This window comes from Fusarium phalaenopsidis (genome assembly GCF_050370095.1).
Source record: "Fusarium phalaenopsidis strain FUZ10S chromosome Unknown contig_32356, whole genome shotgun sequence".
Lineage (NCBI taxonomy): Eukaryota > Fungi > Ascomycota > Sordariomycetes > Hypocreales > Nectriaceae > Fusarium > Fusarium phalaenopsidis.
In genome coordinates this window covers 28,555-42,106 of record NW_028145386.1, presented here as the reverse complement: position 1 = coordinate 42,106, position 13,552 = coordinate 28,555, and the positions used below count along the sequence as shown (strand labels likewise).

Genomic DNA, 13,552 nt, shown 5'->3' with positions numbered 1-13,552 from the left:
AATTACTCACCGAGACTGATAATGCAAGCCACATGTTATGGGAAGTACCACAGTAGAATGCCCAACGAGGCTATGGCGTGGCGGAGTTATGCTTGGATTCCTGCTAAGTAGGCAAACGCGCGCCTCGTGCAATGTAGTGGCTATTACACCACCTTACTACACTGGAAGGCAGGCTATAGCTATGACCAGCAAGGAGTACTCCGTAAAGACTTACGTTCTCCTAGGGCATTTCGCTTGCTCTATGTCGCTAAAATGGGGCGCAGCGTTGCGGACGCGTTGGCTATTCGCTTATCGGGGGTTATCTCAGTGCGCGCACGTGCATGACGATCATCAACCTAATAGATGGAGGGCAAGGAACGGATCGTCCGCCCCACGGCGCGCGCCGTACCGTTCGGGCACTACTCCTTTGACTCCACTAAGCGGGTATCCATGAGACAGCGAGAAACGTTGGAGATGGTATAGCGGCTTCATCGAGGCCGGACTTAGCGCGACGATACTACTTCGCCCTACGCTAGGCTTTATCGATATGGCCGTGATGCCTAAGACGCCCTCGCACATGGGTCTAACGCGGGTACACTACGCCGATTGATACCAGGCACTGAAGACTCGCCCACAGCTAGTACCGGTAGCCGTGGTATAAAAGGAATTGACTTAGTTGGCACGGACCAACGCGACGCGAAAACGGACCCCGTTTCGCGACGCGGTTTCAGAGTCAGAAATGAGAACGGGCCCCGTTTCGATTTTAGAGAACCCCTGTAAGAATGGGGAGTTTTGGTTGGTCCAGAGCTGGAAACGGGCCCCGTTTCAGTCTTTAATACTTGAGTAGGTGAACAACACCGAGACGAGTGCGCGGAGAACGGCGCAGGACACTTCGATGCCTTGCATCGCATCGCCCCCGAGTGGCCACAATGTAGCGGCGTCCCCAGACTCGCTTCAGACTCGCGTGGGCCTAGTCACTGAGTCGTCCCCAGACTCCCCAGAGAGACCGGGAATGGATAGAAAAGATGCGGACAATGAAGAGACAGCCACAGAACACGCCGCGTCCATTCCAGAGTTTCTAGCTTGGGGGCGTCGGAAAGACCTCAACTGTCCTTCCGCCATCTCTCCCGACCTCGTCCCGCAATCCTCGAGCAATGCGCACGATGCAATCTACGAAGAGACCGAGGGACTCGACAGTTACGATGAGTGTACCTCGCTGCCTATTATCCAGTTGCTTCTGCCGAGCCCCCAGCAGGTATGGCAGTTGATCGACTATCACGAGGAATGCCTCCTCTGGTATCACTGCTCCATCTCGGCCCCGGCGTTTCGGGCACAGCTAGAGACGTTCTCTACCCGTCACCGCGGTATCATCACTAGCCGTGGGGTCAACTTGCAGTGGGTCGCTTTGCTCTTCTCCGTCATGACAGCAGGTTTGGTGTGTGCACCTCAAGATCGAGTGCGAAGCTGGGGCTACCGGGATTCCGAACGTGAAACCCTCTGCAAGCGATGGTTCCAGGCCGTCACAAGTTGCCTAAACCGGGCGCATTACACGTCAAATATTAGCATCTTCTCATGCCAGGCCGTTGCAACCAACACTGTCTCTGCGCACATTCTCGGCTTCAGCAACTCCCAGAGCATTCACCTCGCAGCTGCAGTTCGCATTGCTCAGTCGCTCTCGTTGCACCGCCTGGGAGATGAAGCCAGTAGAATCAACACCATGGACAGAGAGATTGGCAGGCGAGTTTGGTGCCAGCTATGCTATCAAGGTTGGTTCAGCATCCCATTCTCTGAGAGCTACCTCATCAATCCGGTTTACTCAACTTCTGGGCCTCCGGCAAACTGCCATGATGTCGACATGCTGCCGCTTCCCCCTAACTTCCCTACAATCACGAGCTACTGTCGATTCCTCTACGATATAGCCTCGTTCATGCCTCAACTTCAGGATGGTTTGATGGCCAGCAACGCGACGTACACGAGGTACAAGCAAGTGCTCTCGTGGGATGCCCACCTACGCAATCTCGCAACGACCGAACGTCCTGCATTCTTCACCAATGCTCCACTTCAGCATGGATGGCCCTGCTGGCTCCCTTGGGCTCGTAGAGCCTTGGCGATCAGCTTCAGTCACAAGATCATCATGATCCACCGCTCGTTCTTATCCGAAAGTTTCACAAATTCTGCTTTTGCTTTCACTCGCCGAACCTGTCTTGCTGCATCCAAAACCATCATCAAGAAGTACAAGTGCGTTGTTGAAGAGGACGGGCCTGTCTTATGGATACACCAAGCATTCTCAGTTGCGGGGTGCATTATCCTTGTCCTAGACATTCTGCACCGGAATCCCTATGGACGAGAATGTGCTGAGCATCACCAATTAATCGAGGATGCGCTGGATATCCTGCGCCTCCATCGCAACAGTATGATCGCGGCCCGGGGAATAAAGCTTGTTGAGGCACTTGTCGCCGAGGTCTTCAAATCCAGAGATGAGGGAACAACCAACGGGGGCCGGAAACGAAAAAGAGATGAACCATCATCCTACACGCACATCTCTAGACGCACTCACAAGAACCTTGCCAAGTTTGACGTCCCAAGATTTGTACAGGCATTTTGCAAGGACATCTCGAGATATGACAACCTTCCCGAGTCACGAGCTGCTGAATCGCCCACTGACGACCCGCCTCCGGGGTATGATGATGGGATTATCCAGGGCGGAGACTTGGTGGAAATGTCGCAGTTTGACCTTAACTTTTCGTTTCCGCACCTGGGGCCGGACAATACGAGTGACTTTGAGAATTTGTTGTACTTAGCAAATAGCGACCTGCTTGCAAACCCACAAGGCCATATCTAACTGAATGAATTTCAGCTAACTAAGACGATTCCACAGGGCCTTGAGTCATCACCCAGCAGCCTTTATCCCTAGCATCTGTCATTTGCCTTATGGAAGCTGGGTTAGCTCCAGTGAGTGTGGCACATTTGTGGTAAGATACTCGAAAAAGTCATACCGACTTGATATTAGGTCACTCAAAGAACACTAGGCAATCCTATCCATGAAGGCCGTGATGGCGTGTTTCACATCGTCGAGATCCTCCAAAATTAGCTGATGTCCGCTCTTCACTATCTCTACCTAGGCTTCACCGCCTAGGAGTTCGCGAAGCCCTTCTGATCTCGCAACAGGACTGATCTTATCCTTATCACCGGCAATGAGGACTGTGGGGCCCATGATTGCACCATAATCGGGGTCAACATGGTTAGGGTCCGCCACTGCCTTGCATGTCTGCGCATATGCTTCAGGGTCCGAAGCAGCGACAGCGCAACGGACGAGTAACTTTATTTCCGGGTCCGCAACCCTCCCCGTCTCATCTTGGTAGAAGTTCGTCTGGAGAGCCAGGTCGGCTGCGAAATTGATGCCCTTCTCCCTGGTGTTTACAGCAAGGTCGAGCATGCGGTGTCGAGCTTCGGGGATGTGACTTATCGCCCTGCCTACCCCGAGAACGACGAGGCCTCTGACGGTTGACGGGGCGCTGGCAGCGTAGTGAAGGGCAACAATGGCGCCAAGAGAATGCCCGATGAGAAGGACCTTTTCCCCTTTGGTTTTCCCCGGACAATCTTGGAGAGATGCGATGAGATGGTGTAAGTCGTCGACATGCTGTGGAATGGATAGCGGTTGTCCTTGAGGTGATAGCCTTGTCTTGCCGAAACCGGGGAAGTCGGTCAATATGATGTCGAATGTTTGCGAGAGCGAAGGTAGGAGAGGAAGGAAAGTGTCAGAAGATCCACCAAGCCCGTGCAAACACACGAGAAGAGGTCCCGAACCCGTGCCTGTTCGGAGAAAATGTATGTTGGTTCCGGATGGAGCGGCGAAAAATGATGAAGATAAAGCTCGAGATGACATGATGAGGTCGATTTTCTAGCAGAGCAGACAAACTCAAGGGACTGCAAGGTAAAGAGGAGGAGCAGACCCCGAATCAAGAAGCTTTTCTACGCGGGTTCCCGTTTGTGAAGGATGGGTCTTTTGCATGTCCCACCCATCCTTCGGTCAAGCTAGGCACCTCTCCGCGCAAGATATCCTCTGTTGGCATTAAGCGAGCCCTCGGTCGGGGACATGGGACTTCGGGCTGGCAAGCCTCAGCCGAGGTTTATCTACTGTCAGCTGCAATACCCTTCATTACGAATTCTTCCAGAGATAATACAGTCTGGACTTGAAAGCTGTGGGTGATCTTTGAAGCCTACTTATATTTATCTCATGTTCCATTCGAGATAACAACTCATCGTGATCCATCAGCCACTCCAACCATCATCGCGCCTATCAAGCTCTGTCTCAATCTTTGCTGTTACTCACGACTCATCCCACCGCATTCAACATGGTTATTACATCCATTGTCACCGAAGAAGCCACCGACCTTCGCCTGATTCCAGAGAAAACTCGGTTTGAACTACCTCATGCAGAGACATCCAACGGCCGGCTGGAGCTCGTCCAGCACAAACCTGGAAGCAAAGTTGACTTTGGTGCTGAGGTCTACGGGATTGACCTGAACACGTTCACTGATGCCGACTTCAACTTTATCTCGGATGCCTTGCACAAGCACAAGTTGCTGGTGTTTAAGGAGCAGCCGGAGATGCTGAAGCCACAACAGCAATATAAGTTGACGTCCAGGCATGTTCACTCTGGGCAAATACAAAGGTGTTGACTGACGAACCATAAGCTTTGACCCGGATGAGAAGATGGGGGGCTTCGCGCATGGTCGAGACCCCCTTTTGACTATCCACAAAGGTGTCAACATCTATGGCATCCCGAAGAGGCCGGCCATCCCTGTTCAGCCCCAGGTTCATATCCTGGGGCGCGGCCCATTGCCAGATGACCATTATGGCTTCCCGCCCGGGTTCGAGGTCCAAGGCATCGATCACCAAGAGTTCCATCTCCCACCGCATATCCCTGCCGAGGAACGGGAAGACGGAGCCTCTCGATTCTATCAGTGGCACTTTGACGCAGCCTTGTATGCAATTCCACCTCCTCGTGTCGCCTGTCTTTTGGCTGTGCGAACCCCGAAAGGGCCCGACGTTACTGTTTGATGGGAAGACGGTACTGGGACCGAGATGAAGCTTGCTCTTGGAGCTACTGCCATGGTTGCGGGAAGTAGAGCACTCGAGATTCTAGACGAAGAGACGAGGCAGATTGTTCTGCATAGCCGTATTGAGTATGCTCCGCATGTATTTGTTTGGATGGCCGGGGCTCATAGCACCCGCCTCGGATACTTGATCGAAAGTGAGGGTCTCGAGGTGCCCCTGGATCAGCTCCCACAGTGGGACAAGGCCAAGGTTTGCGTGTATCCAATGGCGTGGACGAACCCGAAGACAGGGGAGAAGTCACTCCAAGTCCACGGGCAGGGGGCATTCAAGCTTTATCTCAAGAACAGCCCGGACGCAGAGGAGACTATTGTTGAGGACTTGAAAGAAGTCAGAGCTTTCATGGATAAGTGAGTGAAGCCCGCGCCAGTTTTCCCAGGGACATCCAACTGATCAGCCCAAACAGACTCATGCGGCCAGCCTTGCAGCCAGAGAACATCTACGCTCATCCTCATCAGGAGCAGGACGTGATTCTCTGGTACAACCGGGCGCTGTGGCACAGCATTGTAAGTTCCCCTGTGAGATATTCGATCTTCAGGCTGATGATGGTTCCAGACGGAGTTCCCCAAATCGTATGGGTCTCGCGTGATGCATCAATGCAACGTCGCTGCAAGCGACCACCCTACTAGTTAACAGTACAAGAATCATAAAGGGCTTGGGAATATTTTAGTTTTTGAAGACGCGTTAACGAACACTCATGAAGTTGAAGCGGACTCAGGGTTCATAGTGCTACTCAATATTTAAAAACTGCCTGTCGTGGATCGTGTACCATCCCGCTCAACCCATTCATTATCCCTTCCAAAACTCCTCCCACGCTCTCGGCCATTTCTCCCTCTCTAAACGCCCTAACCACTCCTGGAACTCCTCTGGGTCTTGGTCCTTCATTTCAATCTTGCCATCTTTAATCCCCAGCCATCCCGTCGCCGGTCCGCGAATAAATTCGTGTTCAGCGCCACAATACGCTCGCCACTTGTCTCCCTCGGAGTTGCCATCGTTGGAGACACGCTTCAAATAGCACGTCTCACACCAATCGCAGTTCGTACAAACGACACAGCGATACATTGCCGTCTGGTTCCAGCTCGTGATGTCGCCTGGATTGTCGAGGCAATAGCCGCCGCAGCGGATGCCACGGTGGCCTGTGGTGTCATACAGGTCGTTGACATCGTTGTCGATGATAGCGCGGAGCCAGTCCTTGTTCCCTGGCTTTTTAGGAATCGTGTCGATATCATTAGGACTAGCATCGGTATTGTCGTCATCTTCGTCAATGTCTTCGCCTTCGTCGTCAGTGTCTTCCCACTCTCCATCGCCGTCATCCTTTAGACCAAGCCCCTCATCGTTGACTTCCAACCTCGCCATGAGATCCAGGCTCTTAAACATCAGGTCCTTGTCCAGATGATAGAACTGTGCGCTCAGTACAATTGCCGCCTCGTGCTGCAAGCCTGGGAGACAGGCGAGCACGTTGCACAGCTCACGCAAGGTGACTGAGTCGTTCCACGGATTGTTGTCCTTGAGGCTCGCCAGGCAGTTGTTAAACGCCTCCGTCAACGTCTCTTCGAACTTTTCCACCGGCCCGAAGCGACGGTACATTCGTGCCAGGATTGTGGCTTCAGGCCTCTTCAGATAATTAGACTCGACGTCGGCCGCGAGATGCGCGTTGCCGAGTTTCCGTCCCGGGAGGCATTCGATTTCGGCAAGCGAAGCGCGCTTTTGCGCGGAGCTCGTCGCCTGGAGGAACTCTTCGTAGATGATCTCAGCGAGCTCGCGGCGCGCGAGGTAAGGGATGCTGTCGGAGACGGCGTCGGTGGCCGGGTTGATGCAGTTGTCTGCGTCCAGGATCTGGTACAGCAAGCTCTTGGCCTTGGCCGTGTCGCCTATGCTGCGGCGGCAACCGAGTGCATACTGGTACCGTGTCGGTGACGCCCACTCCAAGGGAGACAGCTCCTGGACCAAAAGCTCGTATGTCGCCATCATGACCTGCTCCTGTCCCGTCTGCTTCGCCGCTTTCTGGTAATACAGGTTCACCTCGCCCCAATCCTCCGCGGTCACGGCGAGCCGTATCGGACCCCAGGTCACAATGCTGGCGAGGATATGTTCGTGTCGGCCGAGCTTGTCGAGAGTACGGAGCAGCATGCTGAAGTCTTTGGCCGTCTTTGTCCGATCTCCAGAGTACACTCTCATTGCCTCCTCCAGCGACTCAACGGCGGCCTCAAGCATGTTGTGGCCAGACTCGTAGGTAGCCCGCACAACAAGCGCAGCGTGGAGCAGGTCATCATGCGTCTTATCCAGACCGGACCGGTCGAGTTTGAGTGCCTCACACGCCTTATCATAAGCATCTTCGTCCTTACCCGCGATGCTGTCGAGGCACTTGGCCATCGCCGCGAGCGTTGCAAATTTGTCGGTATCGGTTTCGCAAACGTCTAGACTCTCGCTAAAGGCCACTAGAGCGTCGAATGGCCACTCAGGACGGAGCGCCCAGGCAATGGCTCTAAAGCCAGACGGCCCGACTTTGACGTCTTCGAAAGCACCCATTAGTACCACGACTCGCTCGCTGGAATTCATCCCTTCCTCTTCGACAAGGTCGTCATCATCCTCTTCTTCGCCTGATTCCTTATTGGCTTCAGCTTCGTTTGCCTTGTAGAAACCCGGGTCTTCGACTTCCTTCTCCGGAGGATCCACGCTCACCTCGTGCTACCGGAAGTGTCAGTTGAAATTCAGACTTGTGTGAGCACGAAGAGACCGTACAGTAGCATAAGCTTTCCACGCAAAGCTGAAAGCCCGCGAGACGTTGTCTTCATGAATCTCGGCATACCAGTGGTTTACATGACTGCGCGCGAGGGGCTGCAGAACTTTGGCTGGATTTTCGACCGCTCTCTGGGCCCAAAGCCTCACCTCTTCCTGCAGTAGAATTGTCGGGTTTTCAAGGGCCTTCTGCGCCCAGAGTTTGATAAAGTAGGGTACTCCTTGAGTGAAGTCATCGTAGCAGGTTCTTGCATCGTGCTGCAACAGTTTCTAGATGCAGTTAGTTTCGTCAGATGCCCAATTCTCGCCGTCCACATGTTCGAATTTACCTTGACAACGTCATTTTCATTGGAAGAGATGCGACTGAAGCATTCGACTACTCTGGTGACAACTTCATCTGGGGCAGAAATCGTATAAGTCTGGCCTTTTACACGATCCTTCTCAGGCGTGGCAATGTCGATGATTTGTTTGAAATGAGCTATCCAGTAATTCGCCGCGTACTTCTGGAGTATCCGTGTTGAATCAGGGCACTTCAGAGCTCCCGGATCTTCAGGACTGCAGAGCACCTCTGCACAAGTGGCGAAGATGTCGACATGGGAAAGGAGCGGTGATGTCTGCAGAATGTTGTTGGGAGCCTCTGCTGAGCGCATGAATTCACGAAGTGTGTTCTCCTGAAAGTGGACAAGAAGAGAGCTATCCGGTTGGAATGTGTCGGGGAATTGAATATTCTCATCGTTCGGGTTCTCAAAGTTGGAGCCCTTCTGAACGACTTGTTTTCGTTGCATTTTTTGTTTGCGCTCTTCCCAGACGAGAGTGCTGGACATGTCCAAGATGCTGGATATTGAGGTCAGTTCAGGTCAGGTCAGGAGAGTTATCGAAATTCAACCTCATACCTTGAACATCTTCCCGCTAATTCCGTCTCGAGATCAGTCAACTTTCCGAATTTCAACATCATTAAGTGGTACGCCTCCTCGAGCGTGAGTGGGCGCTCTGCGAAAGCTATCCAGGCGAATATTAGCTTTAGCAAAGGTTTTTCTCGCTCCTTGAGGTTCTCAGAGCACGAGGCTAGCACATTGTTGTAGAAGCCAGGTAGGTCTTCTGGGAGTTCGCCGAGTGCCCTCATGGCTGGACGCTCAAGGCCTTTGGAATCAAGGTATTGCAAAATTCTGTCAGCATATTGAAGCCCTGCCTACGGTCAGCTATGCGTCCTTTGGATTTTCTGGGAATCAATACTCGCCATATTTTTCGTCTGTCAGTACTTTGACAATCTCCGCCTTCGCGTGGTCACTAAATCTCGACAATCGGGGAAGAGACTCGAATCTAGAGTCAAGCAGCTTCTGCATCCCACTCCGGGCAGTACTTGGATCGATAGAAATAGTAGTAAAATGCTTGTTAACACGATACTTGCGCCACATAGACAATATGTCGGAGTCGTTGCCGGTGAAGACAACCTTGATCTTTTGCTTAGCGTCGACGATATTTTCCATGAAAGCAAGTAACTCATTGGCCTGCGCGTGATTTGCTTGTTCAAGGCTGTCAATCACGAGGAAGAGTTGGTCGGTTGACTTCTCTTCGTACAGGGCGTCGATTGTCCAGTGCCAGATGTTGAGAAGAGGCCACGACTCGCAACACATGTCGGGCACTTCGCTCGCAAGGCTCTCGCGGAGCTTGTGGTTTTGGGTGACAATTTGTAAACCGATTGATCGGAGAGCAGACTTGACGGACCTGAAACGCTCGTTTTCTTCCTGGAAGAAGTAGTATGCGACTGAGGCTTGCGGGTCGTTTTTCGTCTTGGTTCGGAGCAACTCGATGATTGAGTAAGCCAGATGGCTCTTGCCCAATCCCGATTTGCCGGTGATCCAGAGGAAATTTTGTTGTTCACCATCCTGCCACTTTTGGTACTTCTTGTGTTGATAGAGCCAAGAGTCTGTGCCGGGTACGAACGAGCGCCGTAGCTCTTTGAATTTGGCCAGGGGACTTGGAGGGGTCCCGAAAAACTGCTTTGTGATGTTCAATGCCACTGATTTCCCGGTTACGACGTCTTTCGCGGGCTGTGCAACCTCCTCATCGGCGTTCGTGCCCTGGTCCAGTTGGCTTCTTAGCTCTCTGATGCTCCGTTGAATGCTGGCCAGCGAGACGCTCTGTTGCTGGAAATTCTGTTCCTGGTGGTCGAATCCAGCCTCAATTCGCCGGCCCTGGTCTTGAAAATAGCCAACCATTTCCTCATGGATGAAGTCGACTTTCTCGCCTAGACTTCCCATCAACTGCTTAATGTCCTGAGTGTTTCTCACAGCCATCAAGCCGTTCGCGCGGCTCAAGCGGGAGAGGGCAGTGGTGACACCGCCGTAGGCTTCGCTGAGTTTGGCATCGCTGCCTCCTGAGACGAGGCTATACAGGAACCTCAACGGCCTCCCTTCCCACATGTACTTGGTCTGGATGGCAAAGACGACCATGAGGGAGGCTAATGCATCTGTGACGCATTCCGCATAACAGTCGCAGTTTGGAAAGTTGTCCTCGATGATCTGGAGCGTCTTCAGGAAGGACCCAGCTTCTCCGATAAGGCTCAGCAACTGGTCATAGTCCTTGGATTGAGCCTGGCACGCCTTGATGGCGTACGTTGCAACGGTCCAGATGGCCCCGGCGGGAGGAAAGGAGGCAGAAGAAGAAGCAGCGACCTGGTCGCCGATTCGCTGGGCGTAGTCAAGGTTCGTGCCGATGAAGCTGCGCGCCTTGTCCCAGTTTCCACCGTCGTGTCTCCATTTTTCAAAGGATTTCCTAGACGTGTCGACAGAACCCACGACGTCGGCCAAGCTTGTAACGAGATTGGCGCCATCGAGGTCTAGCTTCTTGCCCTTCTTCCCCACAGCATCATTGTAGGCCTGAAACGCATCCCTCCACAGTCGAGCTGGCTCCGTGGGAGAGTTCCCTGCTGACTTCTCCGCGACAACCATTGTTGGAAGTGTAGCGCTCGCTGGGGCCAGGAGTGAAGAGCGCTGAGGGGATGCCTAGCTGAAGAGATGCCTGGCTGAAGGCCAAAATATACAGGTTGTTGATTTACCAGCCATGGCGGTTGAGTGTACCAGCTTCGTGCGCCTCGAACGCCTCTCCTACGCCTAACTTGCCGATAATCCGAGCAGCCGCGCAATACTTTGTCAGAATGAATGCTATCATGGCTGGCTGAATTGAACTAGCTTGGACTAGCGGACCTGTGACGCAATCAAGAAAATACATATCCCCAATCAGACAATAGACAATCTGGGCTCGTGATAGTGCTTCTTGTAATACGGCAAACTCCGTACGCCACTGGGGGATGTTTAGGTGCACCTACCGCCCCACCCACACCTCCACAGTAATCCTCCCTGTTGCGTTGCCCTTTATTTTGGTAAGTGCAGTGGCGCTTAGGGCTTTATGGCTATTGGAATTGTGTGTACCTCTCAACTCCACTCCTCGACCTACAGGGCCACGTATATTCTGGCACCGTGCGTGAACGCTGGCTCATAAATTATATCCTACGGTTTGCAGGACCGTCCTACTTCCAACGGAATCATCTAGTCCCGCCCGAGCGGTGAGCGCGCCACGAAGTCGCGACGCAGAAGCTAGAGCAACATCTTGATGAGACGCGATTCGCACCTATGAACGGTGCACGAGGCTGAAGCTTCTCCGTCAGCGAACGGAGGGAAAGAGAAGCGAAAGATTGTCTGATTAACCAACCAAGCTGTGGCATCCAATAGACCATATCTTGTTCGCATCGTTCTGTTGTTAATGTTACGTTGCCCAATCTCCTATTTTTCATCTACTACCACGTTCCCCCCTACGTCCCATCATCATTCGAACAGTTCCGTATCTATTCTCACCCGGCCAGTACAACATCAGGGCATTGCATTCGGGTTGGATTTATCATACCGATCCGTCCCGCAATTCCACACTTGGTTTGGCATGCCCTGGGCGATGCGCCAAATATCCTTCAGGTCGATGACTTGGTCACGAACATGCCTCGCGTAGTAGAGCCAGGTGAACAGGGAGTGAACACGGACCTTAACGCGGCCCTGATACCCATCCTCATCAGCACCGCCATAGCCTCTAGCAAAGGTTCCTTGGCAGTTGCATCCCTCGACTTGAACAGTCGTGGCGACTTGGCCCTCTGAGCGGTTTGGAGGCTCCCAGTTAGCGTTGTACGCCCAAAGAAAGAAGTGAGGGAGGTCGTAAGTTGTTAGTAGAGCTGCCCCGTCTTCATCGTGTGCGCCAGCGGATGGAAACAGGGGTTCCCCGAGTTCCACATCATGGGTGTCAAGGTCGGGGAAGATACAATCGTTGTGGAGGACCAAAAATGTGTTCCTTGACATGCGCGGGCTGTCAAGATTCGGCTTCGCGACTGTTTTAAAATGCCTTGCTCATGCCATGTTAGTGAGAAGCCTTCAATTTAAGTTGTATGGCTTACTCTCGAAACGCAGAAGGGCAGCCTTCAGAGGGCAGGGCATGGACTGAACAGGACGGCTGCCACAGAGCGTTCATGTACTCTCCCAAATCATACCCACGCATGATTGTCATATCCGCCCCCCTCCGGTAGCCGCAAAACGCATTCGGACTACCGTTGTAACAGCCTGGAGCGTCGGTATCCTCAAAGATGGAGTACCAGCGATCTCTCGCCACAGCCGGTCGTCGCTCGACCTCACTGGACCTGTAGCAGACAAAACCAAAATCTTGCCCCCATCTCCTGATCTCAGCGATCCAGGCAGGGGCTTTGGGGACGATGTTGGCCCAGACGGCGGGGGCTGTCTGGTTGGTCAGAGGCTCTCCTCTCTCAACCGCAGCCTCGTACTCGTGCAGCATCCTTCGCGCCCAGTACTGTGTCAATCTGATATTATATTGCTGTGGGTGACCACGAGCCACTTCTCGAGCTTGTGCCACTCGGTCATCTTGGCGCAGCTCTTGGACGTGTGCTTCGTGTAGACGGTCAAGCGCAAGGCTGGGACCCAGTTCCCGGATGTGTTCCTACCTGGGGACTCTCCAGTCGACGAGAGCAAACTTGCACAATTCCGCGGAGCGCAGCATAAAGCACTTGGGATTCCCCGTGTTCTCGCCTAGCACCCGTCTGAAATCGCGTATGTCGCCCATGTGGTCGAGGTAGTCGTTCAGCGAGCGCAAGAAGGTTGTCCCGTCAGGTGGGTAATAAGGCTGCCGAAGCAGATCAGCGCACTGGTCTTCGGTCAAGTAGCTAGTCAGCGCGATCTCGACAGTGTCTGCTCGTCTCGCTGCTCTTCTTCGCTCGGCGTATCGGTTTCGGCCACGCCTTTCGAAGTAGGTGGCGCGCTCTTCAGGTTCCATCTTCTCGAGGCGGAGTAGGTATTGACGACGCTTTTCCTCATCGCGTGCAATCTCTGCTCTGATCCTCGCCATCCCCTTGAGAGGTTGTGGTTCTTGTGGGCCAGGGTCGTTGGCGGCGGTAGGCCCAGGCTCTTGCTCTTGCTCCTGTGGGGGCTGACCTTTTGTTTCGTCATTGTCGCCGTACTGCGAGGTCTGACCGTTTGGTTCCATGGATGTTGACGTGGCAAAGTAGGTGTCAGGCTGTGTTGTGATGAAAGTTTGGATGGATGTTGATGAGAAGAAGAAATTGTATGTTGGCCATCAGGGCAGCTACGCATTTTTTGACACGTGCTCAGCTCATGTGACCGTTTGTTCGTTATTGTTGTTGTCGCTGTTGGTTACCGTGGGCTGA

At 53.2% G+C, this 13,552-nt stretch overlaps 5 protein-coding genes across 5 annotated transcripts; 2 read left to right on the top strand and 3 right to left on the bottom strand.

Annotated features, from left to right (window-relative positions):
- Positions 1–991: 991 nt before the first annotated feature.
- On the top strand, positions 992–2,821 carry LRP88_14414 (fungal specific transcription factor domain-containing protein; the record flags this gene model as incomplete). Its single annotated transcript, XM_083250759.1, has 1 exon — positions 992–2,821. One exon carries the CDS (start codon positions 992–994, stop codon positions 2,819–2,821), a length of 1,830 nt encoding a protein of 609 aa, XP_083093483.1.
- A 276-nt stretch (positions 2,822–3,097) lies between these two features.
- Positions 3,098–3,415, bottom strand: LRP88_14413 (alpha/beta fold hydrolase; the record flags this gene model as incomplete). The annotated part of the gene is made up of 1 exon (XM_083250758.1): positions 3,098–3,415. The coding sequence occupies one exon, from the start codon at positions 3,413–3,415 to the stop codon at positions 3,098–3,100; it is 318 nt and encodes a 105-aa protein (XP_083093482.1).
- Positions 3,416–4,334: 919 nt separating this feature from the next.
- Positions 4,335–5,730, top strand: LRP88_14412 (TauD/TfdA dioxygenase family protein; the record flags this gene model as incomplete). The annotated part of the gene is made up of 5 exons (XM_083250757.1): positions 4,335–4,615; positions 4,677–4,987; positions 5,051–5,447; positions 5,504–5,603; positions 5,653–5,730. 5 exons carry the CDS (start codon positions 4,335–4,337, stop codon positions 5,728–5,730), a joined length of 1,167 nt encoding a protein of 388 aa, XP_083093481.1.
- A 156-nt stretch (positions 5,731–5,886) lies between these two features.
- Positions 5,887–10,787, bottom strand: LRP88_14411 (uncharacterized protein; the record flags this gene model as incomplete). The annotated part of the gene is made up of 4 exons (XM_083250756.1): positions 5,887–7,785; positions 7,840–8,106; positions 8,166–8,670; positions 9,256–10,787. 4 exons carry the CDS (start codon positions 10,785–10,787, stop codon positions 5,887–5,889), a joined length of 4,203 nt encoding a protein of 1,400 aa, XP_083093480.1.
- A 918-nt stretch (positions 10,788–11,705) lies between these two features.
- Positions 11,706–13,371, bottom strand: LRP88_14410 (uncharacterized protein; the record flags this gene model as incomplete). Its single annotated transcript, XM_083250755.1, has 3 exons — positions 11,706–12,222; positions 12,275–12,691; positions 12,833–13,371. 3 exons carry the CDS (start codon positions 13,369–13,371, stop codon positions 11,706–11,708), a joined length of 1,473 nt encoding a protein of 490 aa, XP_083093479.1.
- Positions 13,372–13,552: the final 181 nt, after the last annotated feature.